Source organism: Hemitrygon akajei, chromosome 9 (genome assembly GCF_048418815.1).
Source record: "Hemitrygon akajei chromosome 9, sHemAka1.3, whole genome shotgun sequence".
NCBI classification, from domain to species: Eukaryota; Metazoa; Chordata; class Chondrichthyes; order Myliobatiformes; family Dasyatidae; genus Hemitrygon; species Hemitrygon akajei.
In genome coordinates this window covers 46,580,614-46,604,505 of record NC_133132.1, presented here as the reverse complement: position 1 = coordinate 46,604,505, position 23,892 = coordinate 46,580,614, and the positions used below count along the sequence as shown (strand labels likewise).

The 23,892-nt window shown below is 39.3% G+C and overlaps 1 protein-coding gene across 2 annotated transcripts in view; it reads right to left on the bottom strand.

Annotated features, from left to right (window-relative positions):
• The window catches only part of fig4a (FIG4 phosphoinositide 5-phosphatase a), a 109,991-nt gene that overhangs the window by 18,141 nt on the left and 67,958 nt on the right, over positions 1 to 23,892 (bottom strand). For both annotated transcript variants that reach the window (XM_073055894.1, XM_073055893.1), the window contains 7 exons: positions 18,243 to 18,359; positions 17,564 to 17,609; positions 8,343 to 8,491; positions 7,380 to 7,546; positions 4,275 to 4,413; positions 924 to 982; positions 46 to 196 (listed from right to left, as the gene is read on the bottom strand). In XM_073055894.1, the coding sequence (XP_072911995.1) occupies positions 46 to 196; positions 924 to 982; positions 4,275 to 4,413; positions 7,380 to 7,546; positions 8,343 to 8,491; positions 17,564 to 17,609; positions 18,243 to 18,359 (828 nt within the window). The remainder of the gene's footprint in view (positions 1 to 45; positions 197 to 923; positions 983 to 4,274; positions 4,414 to 7,379; positions 7,547 to 8,342; positions 8,492 to 17,563; positions 17,610 to 18,242; positions 18,360 to 23,892) is intronic.

Sequence of the window (23,892 nt, the reverse complement as noted above, 5' to 3'; positions counted from 1 at the left end):
TATCACTGGTCAAGGGATGGAGAACAGATTAATGGATTTACATACTTAGCTGAATTTGTCATTTTCAGACAGAATATGTCATCAAAACAGCTCAACTCATACGGCATGAAGAACTCAGTGTATATATCTATCTCTTCATCAAATTTATCCGTCTTCTTTATTACCATCATCTTTTTCAAATTTTCTGCACAAGGAACTACAGAGAAGAATTGGTGACATGAAAATTATGTATCATTGAGCTTAATGAATTACTGTCGTATTCTGTTACAAATACACATTATCATACACTAAAGCTGGACCAGAACTGATAGATGCTTCTCTATAAGAGCAAATGAAGTTGGATAATTGAGTACATAAATACAAAAGATTCTCCAGATGGTGGAAATCCAGATTATGACACAGAAAATGCTGGAGGAACTCAGCAGGTCAGGCAGCATTTATGGAGAGGAATTAACAGTCAACGTTTCAGACTGAGACCCTTCATCAAGACAAAACATGAATGAATATATTACATACATAATTGAGAAGTTGGGATAGCGAGTGACACATAATCCAATTCCCAAAACATTTTCACAATCGACAAAGCCATAAATCAGGATGACAATTCTCTATTAAGTTCAAGCACTGAGCACCCCCCCACCCCAGAAGGAATATACATGGTCTTAACGTACTGAAAGCACTTCACTGCTGTTGGGTTGAATCCTAGAACTGCCTATCTGTGTACCTCTGTGTATAGTTTACACATTTTCCATGGAAAAAGAATCAAAGTAAAGTTGATGAGCATGTGAGACAGAATAAGGAAAGCGGGTACTGCAACTGATGGAATTGGTTTGCTTCCATAAACAAGGTAATTTCTACATCAAATACTTTTAAAATAAGAACACCAAATTCCACAGTAAAGTTTTAAAGTTATCTGTCCCTACCTTCATCAAATGGCAACGGTAGATTTATTAGGACCTCCGGTGTCCACCAATGGGTATAGCTTCAAAAAAAAAGACCAAAGTTAATTATTTACCAAATTTAATCTGTAATTTACTGTGGTAAATAAAGGATTGCTTTTAGGGAATTCTAAAACAAGTGAACTGCTAACTGGTTTTAAAACAAAACACAATAAGGACTAAAGGCATCTACTCAGTCATCTAGAAGATGAGAATCAATATCGCGTCTGCTGTTGTTCACAATTTACATAAACAATTTAGGATCACGTATGAAACTAAATATTAAAATTTTTGGATTAATCAAATTGAGAATATTATTAATAAAGAGGAATATAGAAGCGTTGAAGGTTGAAGGGAGATGATACATAAAATTATGACAGGCATATATATGGCTAATAGTCTTTCTCCCTGGGTGGAATAGACAACTCAATTTTATTGTCATATGCACAACTATTGCGAGATACAGGTATAATGAAAAGCTTGCTTGCAGCAGTGTTACAAGTATATAGATTCAGAGTGCAATTTATTTATTTATTTGGTGATGAAATAAAACGCACAAAAAATTCAAATATTCACTTATTATCAAAGTATGCAAATTGAAATTCTTCTTCTCTGGATAGCCATGAAACCAAGAAAGAAAAGAAAGGCAGCATGATCATCAACCCCCAAATCCCCCCTCCCCTCATAAAACAAAATGGAACAGGCACATCAACTACACCCCCTCCCAAGCTCCTCCTCCCACACAAAAACAACAACACGGAAAACAAGACATTAGTGCAAAAGAACCCCAGAAATAAGTTTGTGATAGTGCAAGAAGTGGCCCAATATAAGAAGGAATAGGTTTAAGATGAGATGGGAAAAGTTTAAAGAAAATGTGCAAGGAATGCTTTCAAAACACTGAGAGTAGTAGGCATCTGGAATGTGTAGCCAGGGGAAGTAGTAGAAGCAGATGAGATGGCCATGTTTAAGATGCATTTAGATTTGTACACAGACAGGGAATAGATGCCATGTCAGGCAGATGTGATTAGTTTAAATTAGTATTATGGTCAATTCAGACGTGATGAGCTGAAGGACATGTTTCTGTGCTGTACTTTTCTATGTTCTGTGTTAATAATTTAGCAGCCTCTTTCTCTAGAGGTCTCATTCCTATTTTAAAAGGCAGCTAGTTTATTTCTATTTATATAATCGGAGAAAATATAATCAGAGCCTGTTACCCTGGAATTGTGATTGGAATAAATTTCTGCTGAGTGTTATGAATTAGCTGTTGAATATCTGCTATTGTCCACCTATTATTCTGTCTCTTTGCTTTTTTTTCTCCCAGTCTACTTCAGGCAACTCCTCCATCATACAATTTTATGTGCTCGTATTTAAGCTGAAGACAGTGGTATTAATCCCGTGTTGTGCATTCTGATCAGGAATTCTGTCACACATGATCAGCACCCTCTGAGAATCTTTAAGCACAAGAGCCCTTAGTAAACCTTTTTTATTACTCATGACCAAACCTAAAATGACCTGCTTCAGGGTAGGTCCTGGAAAATACTGCTCTAAGAAGCAATTCCTGAGGTATGCCACAAGTTCTTATTTTATAATAACCTTGCTAGTTTGGTAAACCCAAGCAATATAGTGATTAAAATCTATGGAACCCTCATTAATTAGAAGTCAACCTTGCACAAAGGAAGGTAACTGTGGTTAATCAGACCCCATAACATGACTGTAGGCATTTGTCAGGAAGGTTACAAGACATGGATAATATTCAATTCCATTAACAGCTTTTCAGAAAACGAAGTAAGTCAGGCTTCCATACAGCAAGACTTAAAACAATGTTTGGTCATGGGCTAATAAGCAGAAAGCACAAATGTTGGGTAATGAATACCACCAAGGATACATTTAATCATTCTTTGATTGCCACCAAACAAAGTCAGGGTTAGCAAGGTCAAAATCTGAATACGATGAGATATGCAGTATAATTACCGTGATAACAAATCCAGCTCTAAGACTGGGTATCCTGTGATTGGTAAGTCTCTTCCTGACACCTCAAAGTTGCCATTTACAAGGAACAAGATAGAACACTAACGTGGATGAGCACAGATTCAATAACACTCAAGAAGCACCATATCATTCACCTGCTTGACTGACACTCATCCACCAGCCTAAACATTTGTTTCTCTAACCATAGGCGCATAATGGCTGTGGTATATTAGAGGGAGTTTTCACATTTATACCATGTTATCATATAGAAGCAACAATATATTTCTAAGTCATAATGTTGTATAACGTAAATAAAACCTATAGGTGATGGTGTTCACAAACAAAGGGTGACTTTGTTCTGACAGGTGGTAGAGAAAATAGGTTTGGTTGGTGCTTTTGGATTAACCTAGGCAAGGAACTGCCATATATTTTCTGAAATGGTAGCTTGAACTATAACATGCAACAGTTCTTGAAGGTGGCTCATCAAAACCTTTTCGAGTATAATTGGAGAAAATTGATCAGTTATGCCTATATAATAAAAAAATGGAAGCATAAGAAAAGGAGAAATAGGAGTAGACATACAGTCCCTGGAAATTACTCTACCATTTAATAAGATCACAACTGAACCGATCTTCGGCCTCAACTGAACCTTCTGCTCAGTTCACTGTTCTTAATTCCTCTATAGATCAAAAACCTTCAAATTATTTCATGGCAACATCTACAGCCCTCTGGGGCAGATAATGCCAAAGATTCATAATCCTCAGAGAAAAATTTTCTACTTAAATCAGTATTAAGTGGCTAGCCTCTTTTCCTAAGTCAATGCCACCTACAAAATGTTGAATATCAGTGTTCAATGTGTCTAACAGCTTTCTTTTGAAATTTATGTGTTAGAAATTTAAGTACTGGAAATTTAAAGTAAAGCCATAGAAATAAACACAATTTTAATCCAATTTTCAACAAAGCCAGGCTGGAAGAAAGGTAGTCTACATTTAAGTTCTATAGGATTAGAGTTAGATTTGAGCAACAAATCATAAATTTGAGAAATTCTGCAGATGCTGGAGATCCATAGCAACACACACAAAATGCTGGAGGAACTCAGCAGATCAGGCAGCATCTACAGAAATGAATAAACAATCAACCCTTCATCAGGTCTTGGTTTCAGCCCAAAATGTTGACTGTTCATTCATTTCCATAGATGTCACCTGACTTACTGAGTTCCTCCAGCATTTTGTGTGTGTATTGCTTTAGACTTGAGCAATGCTACTGAAAATGATGGGATTCAACCTCAAGAGTAGTAAAATTGAAACCGTATTTGCACAAATAAATCTTCAAAACAAAGTAGAAACCATACAGTATATCAGTTTGTACCTCCTCCTGGGAGACAATAGTGCTACTGTGTTCTTATGATGCAAGTAGTAGTCAGATGGAAGTTCCCAAAGGTGAGACTTTCCTTCCATAGGCTGGAATATTCCAAGAAACAGATTTATGGCATCTTGTCTATCAGCATCTGCAACACAAGGAATCATCATTAAAATTTTAATATCATGACAGGAGTATGATAGAATACAGTACTGTTGGCAAGGAGGAGGCATTTGGGGGCATAATATGAGATTATTTACTTTGTTAAAAGAATAGAAAAACAAAGTTATATTCAAGTAGTGGAATACTAGAACTGTTGCTGCATTTTGAAGAGATTTTGATGAAACCATGTCTGGGCTAGTGGGCAACTGTGTATCTATATGCAAGAAAAAATATACATACTTTAGTGTCAATTCAGTATGCTTTCACTGGATTGATTTTTGGGAAATAAAACATGACAAAATATAGAACAGGCTGGCCTCGCATATTAAAGAACAAGAAGAGGTAACATGATTCTAAAATGAATTGTTTCTTTAAGTCAGAGAACCTAGATCTATGGGAATCATTTCAGAAAAATGTATCGATTCATTTTTAGACTCAATTAAATGAAATTCAAGCTAGTCTTTCAGCTTTTCTGTCTTTATGCAACCATCTTGGCCTGGCATTTATACTCTGCAAAAAATTCCATGCATCTTTGCATTTCTCAATCAGTCTGGACTCCTCCCTCTGATCTCTAACCCTTTTGATCTTTTCAGCACGAACTTTTGGTGTGGCACTAACTTAGATAGATAGATAGATAGATAGATAGATACTTTATTCATCCCCATGGGGAAATTCAACTTTTTTTTCCAATGTCCCATACACTTGTTGTATCAAAACTAATTACATACAATACTTAACTCAGTAAAAAATATGATATGCATCTAAATCACTATCTCAAAAAGCATTAATAATAGCTTTTAAAAAGTTCTTAAGTCCTGGCGGTTGAATTGTAAAGCCTAATGGCATTGGGGAGTATTGACCTCTTCATCCTGTCTGAGGAGCATTGCATCGATAGTAACCTGTCGCTGAAACTGCTTCTCTGTCTCTGGATGGTGCTATGTAGAGGATGTTCAGAGTTTTCCATAATTGACCGTAGCCTACTCAGCGCCCTTCGCTCAGCTACCGATGTTAAACTCTCCAGTACTTCGCCCACGACAGAGCCCGCCTTCCTTACCAGCTTATTAAGACGTGAGACGTCCCTCTTCTTAATGCTTCCTCCCCAACACGCCACCACAAAGAAGAGGGCGCTCTCCACAACTGACCTATAGAACATCTTCAGCATCTCACTACAGACATTGAATGACGCCAACCTTCTAAGGAAGTACAGTCGACTCTGTGCCTTCCTGCACAAGGCATCTGTGTTGGCACTCCAGTCTAGCTTCTCGTCTAACTGTACTCCCAGATACTTGTAGGTCTTAACCTGCTCCACACATTCTCCATTAATGATCACTGGCTCCATATGAGGCCTAGATCTCCTAAAGTCCACCACCATCTCCTTGGTCTTGGTGATATTGAGACACAGGTAGTTTGAGTTGCACCATATCACAAAGTTCTGTATCAGTTTCCTATACTCCTCCTCCTGTCCATTCCTGACACACCCCACTATGTACTAACTTACAAATATTTAGTACACTTAACCTATTTCCTTTGAACTTGCATAATTCAGTCATTAAGAACATGCCCTAACATTGTCATTAACTTGCAGACAAGGGTGGGTATTGTTGTAATTCAATAATATGATTTCTACATTGCAGAACATTAACTCAGCTCTAATACATTCTCACCCTTCATCCTCGATTATGACTTCATTACGAAACATCAGGCCACTGATTCCTTTACTCTCAATATCCTCATTGGAGATCTTCTCTCTGTAGCTTTAACATTGTATCTATAACCCCACAACCATTAGGCTCTTGAACTAGAGGAAATAGATTCTCTTGCCGCATCACTGGTGTCCCACAACCTATGGCCTCATTTTCAAGGACTCTACCACTCATTTTCTCAATATTTGTTGCTTATTTATTTATTATTATTTTTGTCTTATTCTTGTTTTGTATTTGCACAACTTGTAAAGCTTTTGCACAATAGTTGTTGTCCATCCTATTGGGTGCAGTCTTTCATGGATCCTACTATTTCTTGTATTTGCTGTGAATGCCCACAGGAAAATAAATCTAAGGGTTGTATATGGTGACACATATGCACCTCGATAATAAATTTACTTTGAACTTGGAAAGCAGTGCATCTCTGCTTCCTCCCCAAAACCTAGAAGCAGAGCTGATCTGGTAAATCCATTATTGTAACTAGCTCTTACCTACTAAACCAAGATTAATACTCTAATTTCTTTATTAATGGCAGGTCATGAGGCTACAGATTGCAGTGATATACATTACTGCACTTAATTCTTGTTGTTGTTAAGTGCCACTGAGTTGTCGTCAATTTCATGGCGATCCTGTGGATAGTGGCCCTAAATGAGTTTTGATCCTCATAAAGGCGGCTCTTTGCAGATAATGCTGTGTTCACAGCTGTCCTTACTGTATCCATCCGATTGGTGGCCTTGCTCTCTTCCATTGTTCTTCCTTACTAGCAACTAATGTTCACAACATCCTTCACTACGCCACTACCCAATCAGCTTCCTGGTTCCCTGCATCTTTAATCAACCAGATATTGACATTTGTAATGGCAGTGTTTTCCATCCAAAACATTAACTCTCACCTTTCTCACAAATGCTGACAAAACAAACATTTCCATCATTGTTTTCTTTTAATTTCAGGTAATGAGATAGACAACCAAGGTCATGTTGAGAAAATTCTTTAAAACTGATATGCACTATCCCAGATGGTTGGAAAACACAATCATAGAATTTAGTCAGGTACTTAAATAGGTCAGGGATAGAAGAATAAGGACCTAGCTTGGGTCCAGAAAGGTGGGGTGGGGAAGGTATTAAAACCCACAAACATTTTGTATACCAATTGTTGAAATATGACAATATTTTGTATGTTACTAAATCTATATCAGAGTAAATTCAGATTTTCTGAACAAATTTCCTGAAAATTAACCCACAAATTAGATTACCTGAAAATGCATTACTGTAGTACCTAGAGAGGGTTTGCATGATGTCCTTGGAATGTTGTGTCCAAGGTGCAATTTTCCTGTATGTTTTCACCCGATGTACAAGCTGTGAACCCCCATATTGTAAAGACAGTGTATCACCATGATCTTCATACAGTTCTTCAAATAATCTATCAAGAAAATACATCATGTTTATAGTTTCTTTACTGAGATAACAAAATATATTTCAGAGATTTCCAGTTTCGTATTGAGATCGATTTTGCTTGTTTGTATGCCCCTCTCACTTTATTCTGCTTAACCACCTGCATCTACTATGTCTTATATCCAGGTTTTCTAATCAATTTGTCTAAAGGCCTCAAATGAAGTTGGAGATGATCCACTGGTGCTTCAGATGGAGGCAGATGTAGCAGGAAAATATCAGGCTAGTTTTTGAAGCCAGGAAGAAATACCTGTTTTTACATGCTCACAAGCAGCACTATAAAATTCAATCCATCATTTTGTCTCTTTTTACCCAATGCTTTGAGGTCCTGAAAACCTATTCATCTTCAATTATGATGAAAATCCCTGCAATGTTAGCAGGTTTAAATGACTGATTTTCCTTCTGATGGTTGTTAAATTCCATTAATCACATCTGCATCTGTTAAAGCAGGAAGTGGATGGGTGCAAAACATGATAGCATATTACTTCAAGTGGTAAGATATCCTACATTGTCTAAACCTACCTTTAGGGGGTAAAATTACATGAAAAAATGTCCTCATCCAGTTTGTTGGTTAATCAGCATCAAATCTTAAAAAGGGTAATTGAAGCACCGCCACAGTCAAAGAACAAACATGGCTGGGCTGAGGAGGTTTGTAAATAAAAAGTTGCCTAATTATTATGAAGTTGCAAGGATAGAGAATACAAACAAAAAAAAAAAATCAGCCAACTAAACAAATTAACTGGAATCCATTGCTATCTACTGCTTACCGAACAGCATCAGTGTCAAATTGCAGTCTTGGTTTATCTATTACACCCAGTGCATAGAGCTGGCATGCTAAAGCATACTTTCCAACCATAAATTGAGCAGTGTTTGTACGATCCAAACAGTCAACACAGTTTGTCCTCAGAACACCAGTCTGAAATAGAATTTAAACAATTCACCACTAAGTTCTGCAGGAGTATTATCTAATAACCATACATTAAAATTCTAGTTTCCATTTAGCAATAGCAAGATCAAAAATATTAGAGCACAACAAAGATCCTGGATGGCCAAAAACAATATCATTTTTTAAGTGGTCCATAATCAGAGAATGTATTTGTTCCTCATAGCGAGTATTGAAATCTCCAGCCAATATTCCATTTGCTGCTGAAGCATTGTTGTTTTCAGGCTGCTTGATGAGACACCTCACTGTTCACATAGAACAGTGAGATTCTTTCTCATGGATTGAAGGAAAGAGTCATCAGTTTTTCCAGTGTGTTTCAGGACCATTTCAAGATAATTCTTATCAAATGTTAATATTCTTTTGCCCTTCCAAAGTGAAAAAATTGTCTTGAAACTAAAAAAAAATGACTAAGTAACTTAAGACCATAATTTTGTAGGTCAAGTTTGCTAACAAAGAGATGGGTGTTGTCACAATTCATCGTTGCGTAGATGCAGTGGGAAAAGCCTGCATTTTCCTTAGCTTGGGAGCTATTTTATCATTACAGCAAATATTGTAATGAACTCAAGCACAGATCTCCTTTGGGACTGTGTGGCTAGGCATAGCTCAAATACCATCTACAAATTTGCTGACGATACAACCATTGTTGACAGACTCGCAGGTGGTGAGAGAGCATACAGGAGTGAGGTATGCCAACTAGCAGAATGGTGCCACAGTAACAACCTGGCACTCAATGTCAATAACACGAAAGAGCTGATTGTGGACTTCAGGAAGGGTAAGATGAAGGAACACATACCAATCCTCATAGAGGGATCAGAAGTGGAGAGAGGGAACAGCTTCAAGTTCCTTGGTGTCACGATCTCTGAGGATCTAACCTGATCCTAACATATTGATGTAGTCATAAAGAAGGCAAGATAGCGGCTATACTTTATAAGTAGCTTGAAGAGATTTGGCATGTCAACAAATACACTCAAAAACTTCTATAGTTGTACTGTGGAAAGCATTCCAACAGGCTGCATCACTGTCTGGTATGGAGGGGCTACTGCACAAGACTGAAAGAAGCTGCAGAGGTTATAAATCCAGTCAGCTCCATCTTGGGCACTAGCCTACAAAGTACCCAGGGCATCTTTAGGGAGCAGTGTCTCAGAAAGGCAGCGTCCATTATTAAGGACCTCCAGCACCCAGGACATGCTCTTTTCTCACTGTTACCATCAGGTAGGAGGTACAGAAGGTTGGAGGCACACACTCAGCAATTCAGGAACAGCTTCTTCCCCTCTGCCATCCGGTTCCTGAATGGACATTGAAGCTTTGGACACTACCTCACTTTTTTTAATATACAGTATTTCAGCTTTTGCACATTAAAAAAAATCTATTCAATATACGTAATTGATTTACTTGTTTATTATTATGTTTTATTTTATTTATTATTTTTTCTCTCTCTGCTAGATTATGTATTGCATTGAACTGCTGCTGCTAAGTTCACAAATTTCATGTCACATGCCGGTGATAATAAACCTGATTCTGATCCTGAAACTGTTTTTGTGCACCTTCATTGACAGTGAATAATATCAATATCTAGGTTAGTAATTATGCCAACTTTTCTTTCATGAAGTCTAACCCACTAATTTTACCCAAACAGCCTTTAAGAGACGCTACCAACAATGGCTCTGGAAAATGGTATGCATTAAATGGGAAGACAACTGCACTAAACAAAAAGCAGGATTTCCCAGAGGCCAACCATTTCAATTCAAACCCCCATTCCCATTCCAACATTTCTGTCCATGGCTTCCTCTACTGCCATGATGAGGCCACTCTCAGGTTGGAGGAACAACATCTTGTGTTTTGCCTGGGTAGCCTCCAACCTGACGGCATGAACATCATTTCTCCAACTTCTGGGAATTTTCCCCCTCCCCACTTCCCTTTTCCTCAATTCCCAACTTTGGCCCTCACCCTTATGTCTTTTCTTTTCCTCACCTGTCTATCACCTCTCCCTGGTACCCCCTCCTCCTTCCCTTTCTCACACATGTACCTTCCCTGTTCTGGTAAACTCTTTTCTCCTATCAGATCCCTTCTTCTCTAGCCCTTTGCCTTTTCCAGCCATGAACTCCCAACTTCTCATTTCATCCTCCCCCTTCCCCAAACACCTGGCTCACCTATAACCTTCTAGAGCATCACCCTTCCACCCCCACCTTCATATTCTAGCTTCTTCCCTTTTCCCTTCCAGTCTCGATGAAGAGTCTCAGTCCAAAGTGTCAACTGTTAATTCATTTCCATAGATGCTGCCTGACCTGCTGAGTTCCACCAGCATTGTGTGTGTTGCACTAACATTTGTGCCTTTGCCAAAGCTGACATCTTTAGATTTGAGGTAATGTCTTTCAGACATCAGCTCCAATGGACTGGTACTTTGTACAGATACCCAACCCTCATTTATACTCCTCATTGATACATTCATCGACAGTCAGAGATTTGCTTCTATGGGTCATGCTGATATATCTTCTGGATCAGAAATGCCATAAGTGTATAGTAGACAGCATGATATATAAGGTTAGGGCACACGGAGATTTAGATTAGCCATGGTAGATCAATGAATAATGCTGCTCTGCAAGGATCACTGCTGGGACCTCTGCTGTTTGCTGGGACTATTAGTAGTCTGCATATGACACAAAAATTGGCAGATTTACGAAGTGAGGATGGTTGTCAAATAATTCAGCAGGATGTAGGCCAACTGGAAATAATGGCAGATGGTGTTTAAACTATACATGTGTGAGGTGTGGTATTTTGGGATTTTGGGATCGTTAAGAGCACCAAATTTCTTGGTGTTCACCTGGCGGAGAATCTCACCTGGTCCCTCAACACCAGCTCCATAGCAAAGAAAGCCCAGAAGCGTCTCTACTTTCTGCGAAGGCTGAGGAAAGTCCATTTCCCACCCCCCATCCTCATCACATTCTACAGGGGGTGTATTGAGAGCATCCTGAGCAGCTGCATCATGCCTGGTTCGGAAACTGCACCATCTTGGATCGCAAGACACTGCAGCGGATAGTGAGGTCAGCTGAGAAGATCATCGGGTTCTCTCTTCCTGCCATCACAGACATTTACACTACACACTGCATCCGCAAAGGAAACAGCATTATGAAGGACCCTATGCACCCCTCATACAATCTCTTCTCCCTCCTGTCATCTGGGGAAAGGCTCCGAAGCATTCGGGTTCTCACGACCAGACTATGTAACAGTTTCTTCCCCTAAGCTATCAGACTCCTCAATACCCAAAGCCTGGACTGACACCTTGCCCTATTGTCCTGTTTATTATTTATTGTAATGCCTGCACTGTTTTTGTGCACTTTACGCAGTCCTGTGTAAGTCTGTAGTCTAGTGTAGCTTTCTCTGTGTTGTTTTTTTTACGTAGTTCAGTCTAGTTTTTGTACTGTGTCATGAAACACCATGGTCCTGAAAAACGTTGACTCATTTTTACTATGTACTGTACCAGCAGTTATGGTCGAAATGACAATAAAAGTGACTTGACTTGACTTGAAATATAAGATAAAAATATACGGTATAAGGAATGGCAGGACCTTTAGGAGCATTGATGGACAGAAGGATTTTGGGGTGCAAGTTGATAGCTTTCTCAAAGTGGCAGCACAAGTAAATAGGGTGGCAAAAATGTATGCCACCTTGCCTTCATCAGTAGGGGTGTTGAGTATAAAAGTTGGGATTTCATGTTGCAGCTATACAAAACTTTGTCAAGCCATGTCTGCTGTTGTAGTCACTGCATTCCAGGAAGGTTGCAATAGTGTTCAAGAGAGTGCAGAAATACTTCACCTAGAAGTTGCCTGGAGTGAGTATTGGCTTTAGGATTGGTTGGAGTGTGTATTGGGTTGAAGGATAGGTTGGACAAAGTTGAGTTGTTTACTTGGCAGCATCAAAGGCTAAAGGGTGAAAAAGAAATATATAAAATTTCAAGAGGCAAAGGTAGGTTGAACATATTCACAAGGTCAAATACTAGAGGATATAGCTTTAAGGTGGGGGGGAATGTCATTTAAAGAAACGTACAAGATATTTTATTTTGTTTTACATGGAATGGTAGGGACCTGGAATGGGCTGTCAAGGAAAGAAGTGCAAGCAGATGCAATATCAACATTAAAAGGCATTTAGATAGACACAAGAACAGGCAAGGAATGGAGGGAAGTAGAACCACATGCTAGCAGGTTTGCAATTAAAATTGGTATCACGTTTGGCAAAAACATGATTCGAATTGGCTGTACCTGTGCTGAATTGATCTATGTTTTATGAATCATCTTAAGAAAACAGAGATTGGTATCAAGGGATGGGAATAAAGCTGACCACCAACCAAACCTAATGACACAAAATCCTGTAAGTGTAAGACACTTCAATTATAAATATTTTGCCACCAAAGCCAAAAATAGAGAACAGAGTGCAATAAACCACAGACAGCTCTCTCAGTAGGAAGCAGCTGAAGTTTCTACAGATTTGCGAATCTAAGATCAGGTAAATGAGCAATCTCAGAATCTGGTAATGCATAACAGTAGAGGCCATGCTTGAAAAGAAGGATCATGAACAAAGGTAATCTGATGGAAAATAGTCAGAAGATTTGCCTCCTGCAAACCCACATCAGTACTGCTATACGGAAATTGAAAATAGTCCAAACGGCTAAGTTAGCACAGTTATGTGAGTATTAGTTCCAATTGCAATTTTTTAATGTAACTTTAAAGGGAGTTTTCTTCCTGAGTTCAAATAGTGGGAAGAAGATTCTGTTTGCAAAGAGCCAGGTCAGGCCAAGAGTTTAGCTATTCACTAGTCATAGTTCTCTATTCTCCTCAAATCAGAATACCAACATGATATCCCCACACAACTTGCTGCTAAGGAGACCATACCTTTCACTTGTGGTCATCTGAAATTCTGCTTTCACTTATTGCTAATTTTAAATGGACAGTTAACTAGTGGTAGGTCAACAAAGCCCTTCAGTTAAAATTATGAACTTTTATGGGCTGAAAATTCCAAAGGTAAGGCAAGAATGATGGCACTTGACATCAAAACTCTATTTGATCGAGTGTAACACTAAGACATCCTGGTAAAATTGGTGACAACAGCCAACAAAGAAACCACTCCAGTCGCTGGAGTCATATTTTTTGCAGAAGGGGAAATGGTTGTCAGGAGGACAATCTTTCCACCCCTAGTCATCAGTGCAGAAGTTCCTCAAGGCCCAAATGTCTTCAGCTGCTTCATCAATGACCTTTTAACCATGATAAAGTCAAAAGTGCTTACTGATGATTGCACAATGTTCAATTCTATTCACAACACTTCATCAAATGAAGCAGCGAATGAGCAGTGACAACCAGCATTTTAACCACAGAATTGCCAGGAAGTGGTCATTACTAATAAGAAAGAATCTAACTATCTACTCATGCTATTCAATAGCATTACCATTGCTAAGACCCCATCTGAGGGTCACCAATCACTGAAAACTAGCTCTGTGGCTACAGGAGCAAGTCAGTGGTTGGGCGAGTCACTCCATGACACCTTAAGCATTTCCATCATTGATAAGCAGGATGGAATACTTATTCCTTCTCTGGATAAATGCAATATCCATAAGTCTAAAGAAGTTCAACACCATACAATATAAAATGAGCTATTTGATAGGCACCTTTTCAATCTCCCTAAACATTCACTCCATCTGCCAGTGGTGCACAATGGTTACAGTATGTACCATCACTATACCACTGCAGTTACTTATCCAAGCTACTGTGGTAGAACATCATAAGCCTGCAATCTCTACCACCCCCAAGGAAAGATATTAGCAGCAGGCATATGCCATCACCAAAACCTGAAGGCTCCTCTTCAAGTCTTGCATGGTCCTGATTTGGAAATATATCTCCCATATACTATCAGTCTAAATTCTAGACTTGTCTACACAAATGCTCTGTATGAGTGTTTTCACCAGAGATTCCAGACGGTAGCTCACCACTAGCTTCTCAAAGGCAGCTGGGGATGGGCATCAAAAGCTAGTATCGGCAATGAAGCTTAGATTGCAAAAATGAAAAGAAAAGCAAATGAACTAGGTACCTTGAACAGTATATCCATGACCCTCATTACTAGCTCAATCTCATTGTCCATTCCTAGGCAATTAGGAATAGTCAGGCTCACCAATATGTCCCACATCATGGCATTAAAATTATAAAATCTTATGTCACAGATAACTTGGATGGACTTAGATAACACAGATTTCTACATTATTTCTCCTCCACTAGTTCATCAAAACACGCAACATAGGTGTCCAATTAATACATCAATTTGTCATTCTACAGTATCAGCATGTTGAAAGATACAGAGCAACTTACAGAAGGTATTACATGAGGAGGAATGAATCATAATGCTTCAGTTCCCATGTAAGTATGGGTAGGGACCAAATGCTGGAATCATGATTGCTTTTAAATATTTCCTGACTGAATTACAATGAAATAAATTTACAATACTTAAAACAATTGAAGCTGGTACATCCTATTTAATGTGAGTAGGGATCAGATGCGGAACTGAACAATTCTGATATTGAATTAGTTTTGCAAATACAGCTCAGATCACATCTCAAAATGTCATTACTTAGAGTCATTGACTTTTACAACATGGAAATAGGTCCTTTGGCTCAACCCACCATGCTTACCAAGTTACTCACCTGAGCTAGTCCCACTTGCTTCTGTTTGGCCCAATATCCCTCTAAACCAGGGGTTCACAACCTGGGTCCACGGACCCCTTGGCTAACTGTAGTAGTCCATGGTATAAAAAAGGTTGGGAACCTAAGCTCTGAATCTTTCTTGTCCTTATACATTCTATTATACTTGTAAAACGCTGTAAGGTTTCACTGATAATGTAATGATTTCTCTGTAGCAACAATGTTTGGGTTATGACTGGAGATAACAGGGCTTGGAATGTGGTGGCTATCCAATGAGAGAAATGCTGTTCTTTCTTGTGAGTCTGGAAGAGAGATTTTCATGGTCTTTTGCTGGTGAGAGAAGAAGAAGGAAGACGCATGTGGAGAGAGGTGGCAGACCACCAGACAGAGTGAACTGGGAGCGAGGGTCCAAAGGTCGGCAATACTCGGAGGTGGTCAATGGTTGGTCAGTGGCCGTATTAGTGAGCTCCAACGTGGACTTTTGACTTTTCTCTTAAAATGGGCCCTTTTTCTTTTAATTTTCTTTACTAACTATATATTCAGATTAAGATTTATAAAGTTCAAGCAGTTAACTGCATATGGTGTACTGTCTGATATTTTGCAGCATGGATTAGTAACCGGGCAACACATCACACAGCATCCACATGAACAAGATTTCTCAGTTTGGCGGGGCCAGAAGTTGTCTTCCCCTAGACGAACATGTGCTGGCTGAGCCTGAGGGTTACATACTAATTATACTATCCAATCACTACTTATGATGTGGTTGTAAGACATAATTTATAAGTTATATACGGGCCAGAGCTAAAGATGGCACCAGAGGGCGACTTCTCCCAGCCTCTTCATTGTAAATTGGTACATGTGACAATAATAATCTGAAACCAAAATCCACTTTGGTAGCAAGAACAGGAAAACAGATTATTATCTGAATAGTGGCCGATTAGGAAAAGGGGAGGTATAACGAGACCTGGGTGTCATTGTACACCAGTCATTGAAGGTGGGCATGCAGGTACAGCAGGCAGTGAAAAAGGCGAATGGTATGTTGGCATTCATAGCAAGAGGATTCGAGTACAGCAGCAGGGAGTTTCTACTGCAGTTGTACAAGGCCTTGGTGAGACCACACCTGGAGTATTGTGTGCAGTTTTGGTCCCCTAATCTGAGGAAAGACATTCTTGCCATAGAGGGAGTACAAAGAAGATTCACCAGATTGATTCCTGGGATGGCAGGACTTTAATAAGAAGAAAGACTGGATCGACTGGGCTTATACTCGCTGGAATTTAGAAGATTGAGGGGGGATCTTATTGAAACGTATAAAATTCTAAAGGGATTGGACAGGCTAGATGCAGGAAGATTGTTCCCGATGTTGGGGAAGTCCAGAATGAGGGGTCACAGTTTAAGGATAAAGGGGAAGCCTTTTAGGACCGAGATGAGGAGAAACTTCTTCACACAGAGAGTGGTGAATCTGTGGAATTCTCTGCCACAGGAAACAGTTGAGGCCAGTTCATTGGCTATATTTAAGAGGGAGTTAGATATGGCCCTTGTGGCTAAAGGGATCAGGGGGTATGGAGAGAAGGCAGGTACAGGGTTCTGAGTTGGATGATCAGCTATGATCATACTCAATGGTGGTGCAGGCTCGAAGGGCCAAATGGCCTACTCCTGCACCTATTTTCTATGTTTCTAAATATTGTATCACATTGTGATTGCTCTTCCTTAAGCGCAAATTAACTCTTTCTCAATATATAATTCTATGCCTGTTGTCTCATTGATTTCTCAACATACTGTTCAAAAAACAGTATCTTCTACGCTACTCGTTCACCATGCCATCATGACTACTTGGCCAGGCCAGTCTAACATAGTTTGATGTCCTTCCTTATTATTGAATTATACTTATTACATACACATTTTTAATGATTTATACTCTGTACTACATCATCATGACTATCTGAGGGCTAATGGACAACTCTAAGAAAGTTGTTTTTAGCTGTACCCGAACAAATGATTTAAAAAAAAATTCTTTCCTTTTATTGCCATCCATATTCCTTGTTACTTTGTTTCTATATTAAAGAAATCCTGATAAAAAAGTTGCAATTCCAATAAAACCTGATTACATTATTACCAATAATGTGATGTACTTAGAACAACATACTAAATTAGTTAGTGAGGCATCACACATATGCAATCACCCTTAATCATTAACACAATTAACTAGCAATCCAAAATTTGATTGGGTAAAATAACTGTTTTCTGTAGTAGAAATACTACAAGTTGGAACATAAACTCATCCTGGACATATGCAGTATTTGTCATATAAGCCGGCTGTATTTTCTGATATTTCACAGCAAACAATGCATTCTCAATTCCTTTATTACCTGCAGACGGCTGGTATTGTGAATGATTCCTCCCAGTTCATTCCATCTATGAGAAAATAAAGTGGGGAAGATGTAATAAATGAGAGAATTGAAAGTGAAAAAATTCAACAATTTGCTCTATATTTTTAACATTCAAAGTGGCTCTTAAAAAAAAGCAGACATAAATGCAAGAGATTCTGTAGATACTAAACAAATGCTGAAGGAACTCAGCAAGTCAGACAGCATCTGTGGAGGGAAATAAACAGTCAACTTTTTGGGCCAAGGCTCTTCATCATGACTGGAAAGGAAGGGGGCAGGTATACAGGCATAATTAGTATGTAATATACATGACTGTCTGGAAAGATAAGGTTTAGCAATATACAGAAAATTGAGATATAGCCCATTTGCAGGAACGCAACCTCACTATAATGGGGGAAATTGCGTGTACTAGTTCATCAGTCATAGTGATTCACTGTTGTTGATTTCAGCTTCACTTGTGAGGTGGAATATAAATGCCTAAATTAGATAATTAATATCTACAAAACAATGATCCTGTTGATAAAATATATTCACAAGTAATACTATAAATGCAGAAATAAATTTTACAATGATCCTAACATTATTTCTCTAGTTCTATTTGGTTTGCTTGTGCACATCTAACGGCCACCAAGTATCCAAATCATTTTATATTCCCTCTTACCTTTCACTTGGTCTTAAGGAATTAGAATGAAAATCTGGATGATTAACGAAGAAGCCCGTCTTTTTCACAACATCTTCTGCAATTACGTTTAGCCGATCCAAAACATTGAACAGTTTACTAAAAACAATTAAAAGGTTACATCTTTAAATTTCTGCTAACACAGAAATAGACAAAATCTAAAATGTAATTATATATTCATTTGGAAATATTTATTCTCATAATTGTCTCTAATTTGAAGGCGTAATTAAGGCAAGATGGTCATAATCAGCTGTCTTTATGCAACCAAAAGCAGTATTTGGCATTTGCATTGCACTGTGAATTCCGTATTCTCCACTGGATATACAATACACTGAGGCTACATCCACACTAGACCAGATAATTTTGAAAATGCCAGTTTTGCGTAAAAACAATAGGCATTCACACTATGCATTTTTGAAAATATCTCTATCCACATTGAAACAGAGATTTTGGCGAATCTCCTCTTCCTGCGCGTGCGCAGGACGAATCTACTGAAAACAAGCGACATGTTTGGTGTTGAATCTCGCCGTAAAAGTGTGTGTTTGTGTAGTTACAGATTAGAAAAAACTTAAAACAATGGACAGCTATTGGCTCTCACGCAGGAGAACTTAAAAGTAAAAAAAACAAATACTGGAGCTTACGGAGGCAACCATCAGTGAGTTCACGGACAGATTGACCCGGCTGATGACGAACATTGAAAAACTGACTAACTCTGTTGCATTAATAAAGCACCTTGTTAAATGTGTAAAACATGTCTGCATCAGTGTTATCTTGTATTTCCATACAATGTTACATTAGGCTCTTACACATCTATTGTCAGAGAAGTACTTGCATAAATAGGTAAATCACCTTCATACAAGCAAGGACAGAAAACAGGGCAAAGTGAGTATACTTATTTATTCAGTAAGTTATGGGTCAAAGTATTTGGTGAGTACATTTCTAACTCTTCTGGCTTCAGTCTCGTTGCCGTCTGTTCTGAAATTGTTAGGCTGTGTTCAAGAAAACAATGAAATAGCGCGCTGCCGTCTGACAGCATTTTCAGAAGTCTCCGGTTACCCCGTCCACACTGATCTGCCTGAGCAGCGTTTTCAAAAACACCCACCCTGGAAAGCGTTCCTGAAAAGCTCCATTTTCGGGGGGCGAAAACGCCATTTAAGTGTGGATGGAAGGTAAAAATGAAGAGAAAAAGCTTCAGTTACGGATTTATCCGGTGTAGTGTGGACGTAGTGTCAGTAGCTACTATTCTTTTTGGTACACCTGTACACCTGCCTGTTAATGCAAATATCTAATCAGGAAATTATGTGGCAGCAACTTAATGCATAATTAATGCAGACACGGTTAAGATGCTGAGGTTTTGTTCTGACCAAACATCAGAATAGGGAAAAAATGTGCTCGAAATGACTTCGACTGTAGAATGATTGTTAGTGCCAGATGGGGTGGTTTAATTACCTCAGAAACCATTTATCTTCTGGAATTTTTACACATAACAGGGTCTAGAATTTACAGAGACTGGTGTGAAAAACAAACAAAAAAAAATCCAGTGAGCAGCAGCTCTGTCGGCAAAAATGCTTTGGTAATGAGAGGTCAGAGGAGAACAGCAGACCGGTTCAAGTTGACAGGAAGGCGTTAATAACTCAAATAACCATGCATTACAATAGTGGTGTACAGAAGAGCATCTCTGAAAACACATGCTGAACCTTGAAATGGATGGGCAGCAGCAGAAGACCATGAACACACACTCAGTTTCCACTTCTTAACCACAGGAAGTACCTAACAAAGTGGCTACTGAATGTAGTTCTGTAGCAATCTCCAGTATAAATCAAGAGATCTGAGATCTGCCAGATTATATGGTATTTACTCACTATTCCTGGAATAAATAAATGAAATTGTTCCACTTTGCTACATGGGTCACACAAACATTTAATAGCATGCTACACCATAACTATTGCTTAGACTCTTGTGTTAAAGCATCGGTTGTAATTGCCTCACCCAAGAATTTCAAAAATCTCCAAAAAGCTTGTATTTCAGATTCTATATTGATCTTATTTGCATTACAACCTTTATTTCATCACTCTATAAACTGATAAAAGGCAGAGTTTTATTTTTAAAATAGCTGGTTTGTTTTATAAGGGAATTCCTGACATTTCATTGCAGAACTTGACACCATTGCTGTTGTTTGCATGTTAGCAGGAGGCATGAGTTAAAGGGGAATCCACAGTGCACCTTTGTAATTAGTTTTCTTGGAGGATTTTGTCACCTTGTTTTCAAATAAAGCATGCTCTACATGCATGTTCAATTTATGGAGGATTGGAAAGTGTAAACATCACAGTGGCTTGCAGAGATTGTTATAATTAATTCTAAAATAGTCATACAATACTGAAATAAGCTCTTCTACCAAATTATCCATGCTAATTGAGATTTGGCCAGTTAGCCCCATATGTAAATTGACAAAGTTGCAAGTAAGATTGGCAAAGATCAATAAAGATTTCAAACAGTACTGTGGCCAAGTAGTTCCTCACAACAGGGAGTTAGGGATCTTGGGAAAATTAGTCAAGCTGACCTTCCACTAGTGTAAGATCCAAAACCACCAAACTAGTTGGGTCAAGAGTTTCACAGCAAGAACAGTGGCTGATGATCACTAGGCAGGTCCGCTACTGGGACGAGAGACAATAGAGGGGCAAGTAAATGGAACCCAATTTCTCATACCTACCTCATTTGAAGGATAGCATTCAAAGCTTCCCCAAATTTATTTTCCATTGAAATGACCAGTAGTCATTTTGCTGTTGGCTGAGCAAAGAGAAGTTCTGGAAGATCTTCTGCACCTTCAACCCACCCCATACACCTCATTAGCAATCCTGGGCAGTGATAACTTTGCCCTTGTCATCAGCAGCGAAAATCCTTGACAGGTCAGTGAAGCCAGCAAGTAGCACAGTCTGTGAAGGCCTACCTTGAGGGCTCCAACCACAGAAGGAAAGATGGTACCTTCACCTGCTGAGGCAGGAGATCAATTGTGAAGGGCAGAGAACCCTGGTCTCTGGAGTGAAGACACCTATGACTGTTCCTGAATATAATGAATATGAATAGTGTGTGTGTGTGTGTGTGTGTGTATGTATAACACATTGAGAAGGATACTGTTTGAAATGCTCATGAAATGTTGCAATAATAAATAGTTGGGCCCTCACACAGATCACTAATGTACAATACTAGTCACAATCTTCCAAGCTGAAAACCATTCCACAACTCCTACTTTTTATTTTCTCTGTTAACAACCTCTCAAACCACACCAGCATATTATCCCTAATTTCACATGCTGTAACCTCTTGTATGGGATATAACAAGATCCTTCTGAAAACGAGAACACACTGTACCATAAGACACAGGAGTAGAATTAGGCTACTCGGCCCTTCGTGTCTGCTCCGCCATTCCATCATGGCTGATTTATTATCCATCTCAACCCCATTCTCCTACCTTCCCACCCCCTTGAAGTCCTGACTAATCAAGAACCTATCAACCTCTGCTTTAAACATATCCAATAACTTGGCCTCCATGTCCTCGATTCATCCACTATAGGAAATATCCTCTCCATGTCCACTCTATCTAGGCCTTTCAATATTTGATAGTTTTCAATGAGATCACCCCCCCCCCCCCCATTTTAGCACATATAGGCCCAGAGCCGCATCCACATATTTGCTTCATTCATTTTGGAAGATATTTTTTCAAAGGACTCCTACATAAAACATAGACAGTACAGGACCTTCAGCCTGCGATGTCATGCCGACCTTTTAATTTACTCCAAGGTTATTCTAATACTTGCCTCCCACGTAGCCCTTCATTTTTCTTTCATCCATGTGCTTACCTAAGAGTCTCTTAAATGATCCCAATATATCTGTCTCTACCACCATTCCTGGCAGCACATTCCATGCACCCACCACTATGTAAAAAACCTACCTCTAAAATTCCGTCTATATTTTCTTACCATCACCTTAAATGATACTCTTTCATATTAGCTATTTCTACCTTGGAAAGAGGTCTCTGGCTGTCCACTCAATCTATGCTTCTTATCATCTTGCACAACTCTATCAAGTCATATCTCATCCTCGTTCACTCCCAAGACAAAAGCCTGAGCTTAGTCAACCTTTCCTCATAAGACATGCTCTCGAATCCAGGCAGCATCCTGGGAACAATCAGAAATGAACAAGTACTCCAAGCGTAGTCTAAACAGAGTTTTATAAAGCTGCAACATTACCTTGTGTCTCTATGCCTCCTAACTTTCTGAATAACCCTACCGTAGGGAACTTTGCTAAACTCCATTTTAAAATCTACTTTCAGCACATCCATAGGCAACCTTCAACAATTTGTTTTGTCACTCCCTCAAAGAATTCAAATAGGTTGTTTGGGCACAATCTGTTCCTCATAAAGCCAGACTGACAAACCCAAATCAGACTATGCTTCTACAAATGCTGGTAATTCCTGTCTCTAAGAATCCTCTCCGATAGTTCGCTATCTTTGATATAAAACTCACTGGTCTATAACTCCCAGGATTATCCCTATTAATTCTTAACGAAAGGAATAACATTTGCCACCTTCCAATCATCTGGTATTACTACTGTTGCCAGTGAGGACATCCTCCATCACCACATCTTCCCGTCGCCATAACAGGGATAGATTTCCCTCTGCCCTTACCTCCCATCCCACTAGTCTCTGCATCCAGCACATTATTCCTCGTAATTTCATCCATTTCAACAGGATTCTATCACTAAACACCTTTCCTTCCCTAACATTCTCCACTTTTGCAAGGACTGCTCTCTCTGTGACTCCCTTGTCCATTCATCCCTCCTCACTGATCTCCCTCCTGGCACTTAACCCTGCAAGCAGGAAAAATGCTATACCTGCCCCTTCACCTCCTTCCTCACCATTATTCAGGGCCCCAAACAGTCCTTCCAATTGAGGCAATATGTCACCTGCAAGTTCTTTGGGGCTATCTAAGGTATCTGGTAATCCTTGTGTGGTCTCCTCTACATCAGTGAAACCTGACTGTGGGGCTCACTTTGTCCCTATGCTCCATCCGCCACAAAAGGTGTGATTTCCCAGCGACCACCCATTTTAATTCTACTTCTCATTACCATTCTGACAAATCAGTCTATGGCCCCCTCTACTGGCATGATGAGGCCTCTCTCAGGTTGGAGGAGCAACATGTCATATTCCGTCTGGGTAACCTCCAAACAGCAATGAACATTTACTTCTCCAATATCTGGTAATTTCTGCCCCTCCCCTTTCTTTCTTTTTCCATTCTCCTTTCTGGTGTCCCTTTTACCCTTTCTCTTCTCCTCACCTGCTTATTACCTCCCTCTGGTGCCCCTACGTCTTCCCTTTCTTCCATGGTCCACTCTCCTCTCCCAACAGATTCCTTTCCCCAGCTATCACCTCCCAGCTTTTCACTTCATCCTTTCTTCCCCACCTAAGCACTTTCTCCTTCACCTGGCTTCAACTATCACCTGCCAGCTTGTACTCCTAACTTTCTGGATTCTTCCTGATGAAGGGTCTTAGCCCAAAATGTTGACTGTTTATTCCTCTCCATAAATACTGCCTAGCTTGCTGAATTCCTCCAGCATTATGTTATTTAACCTAATGT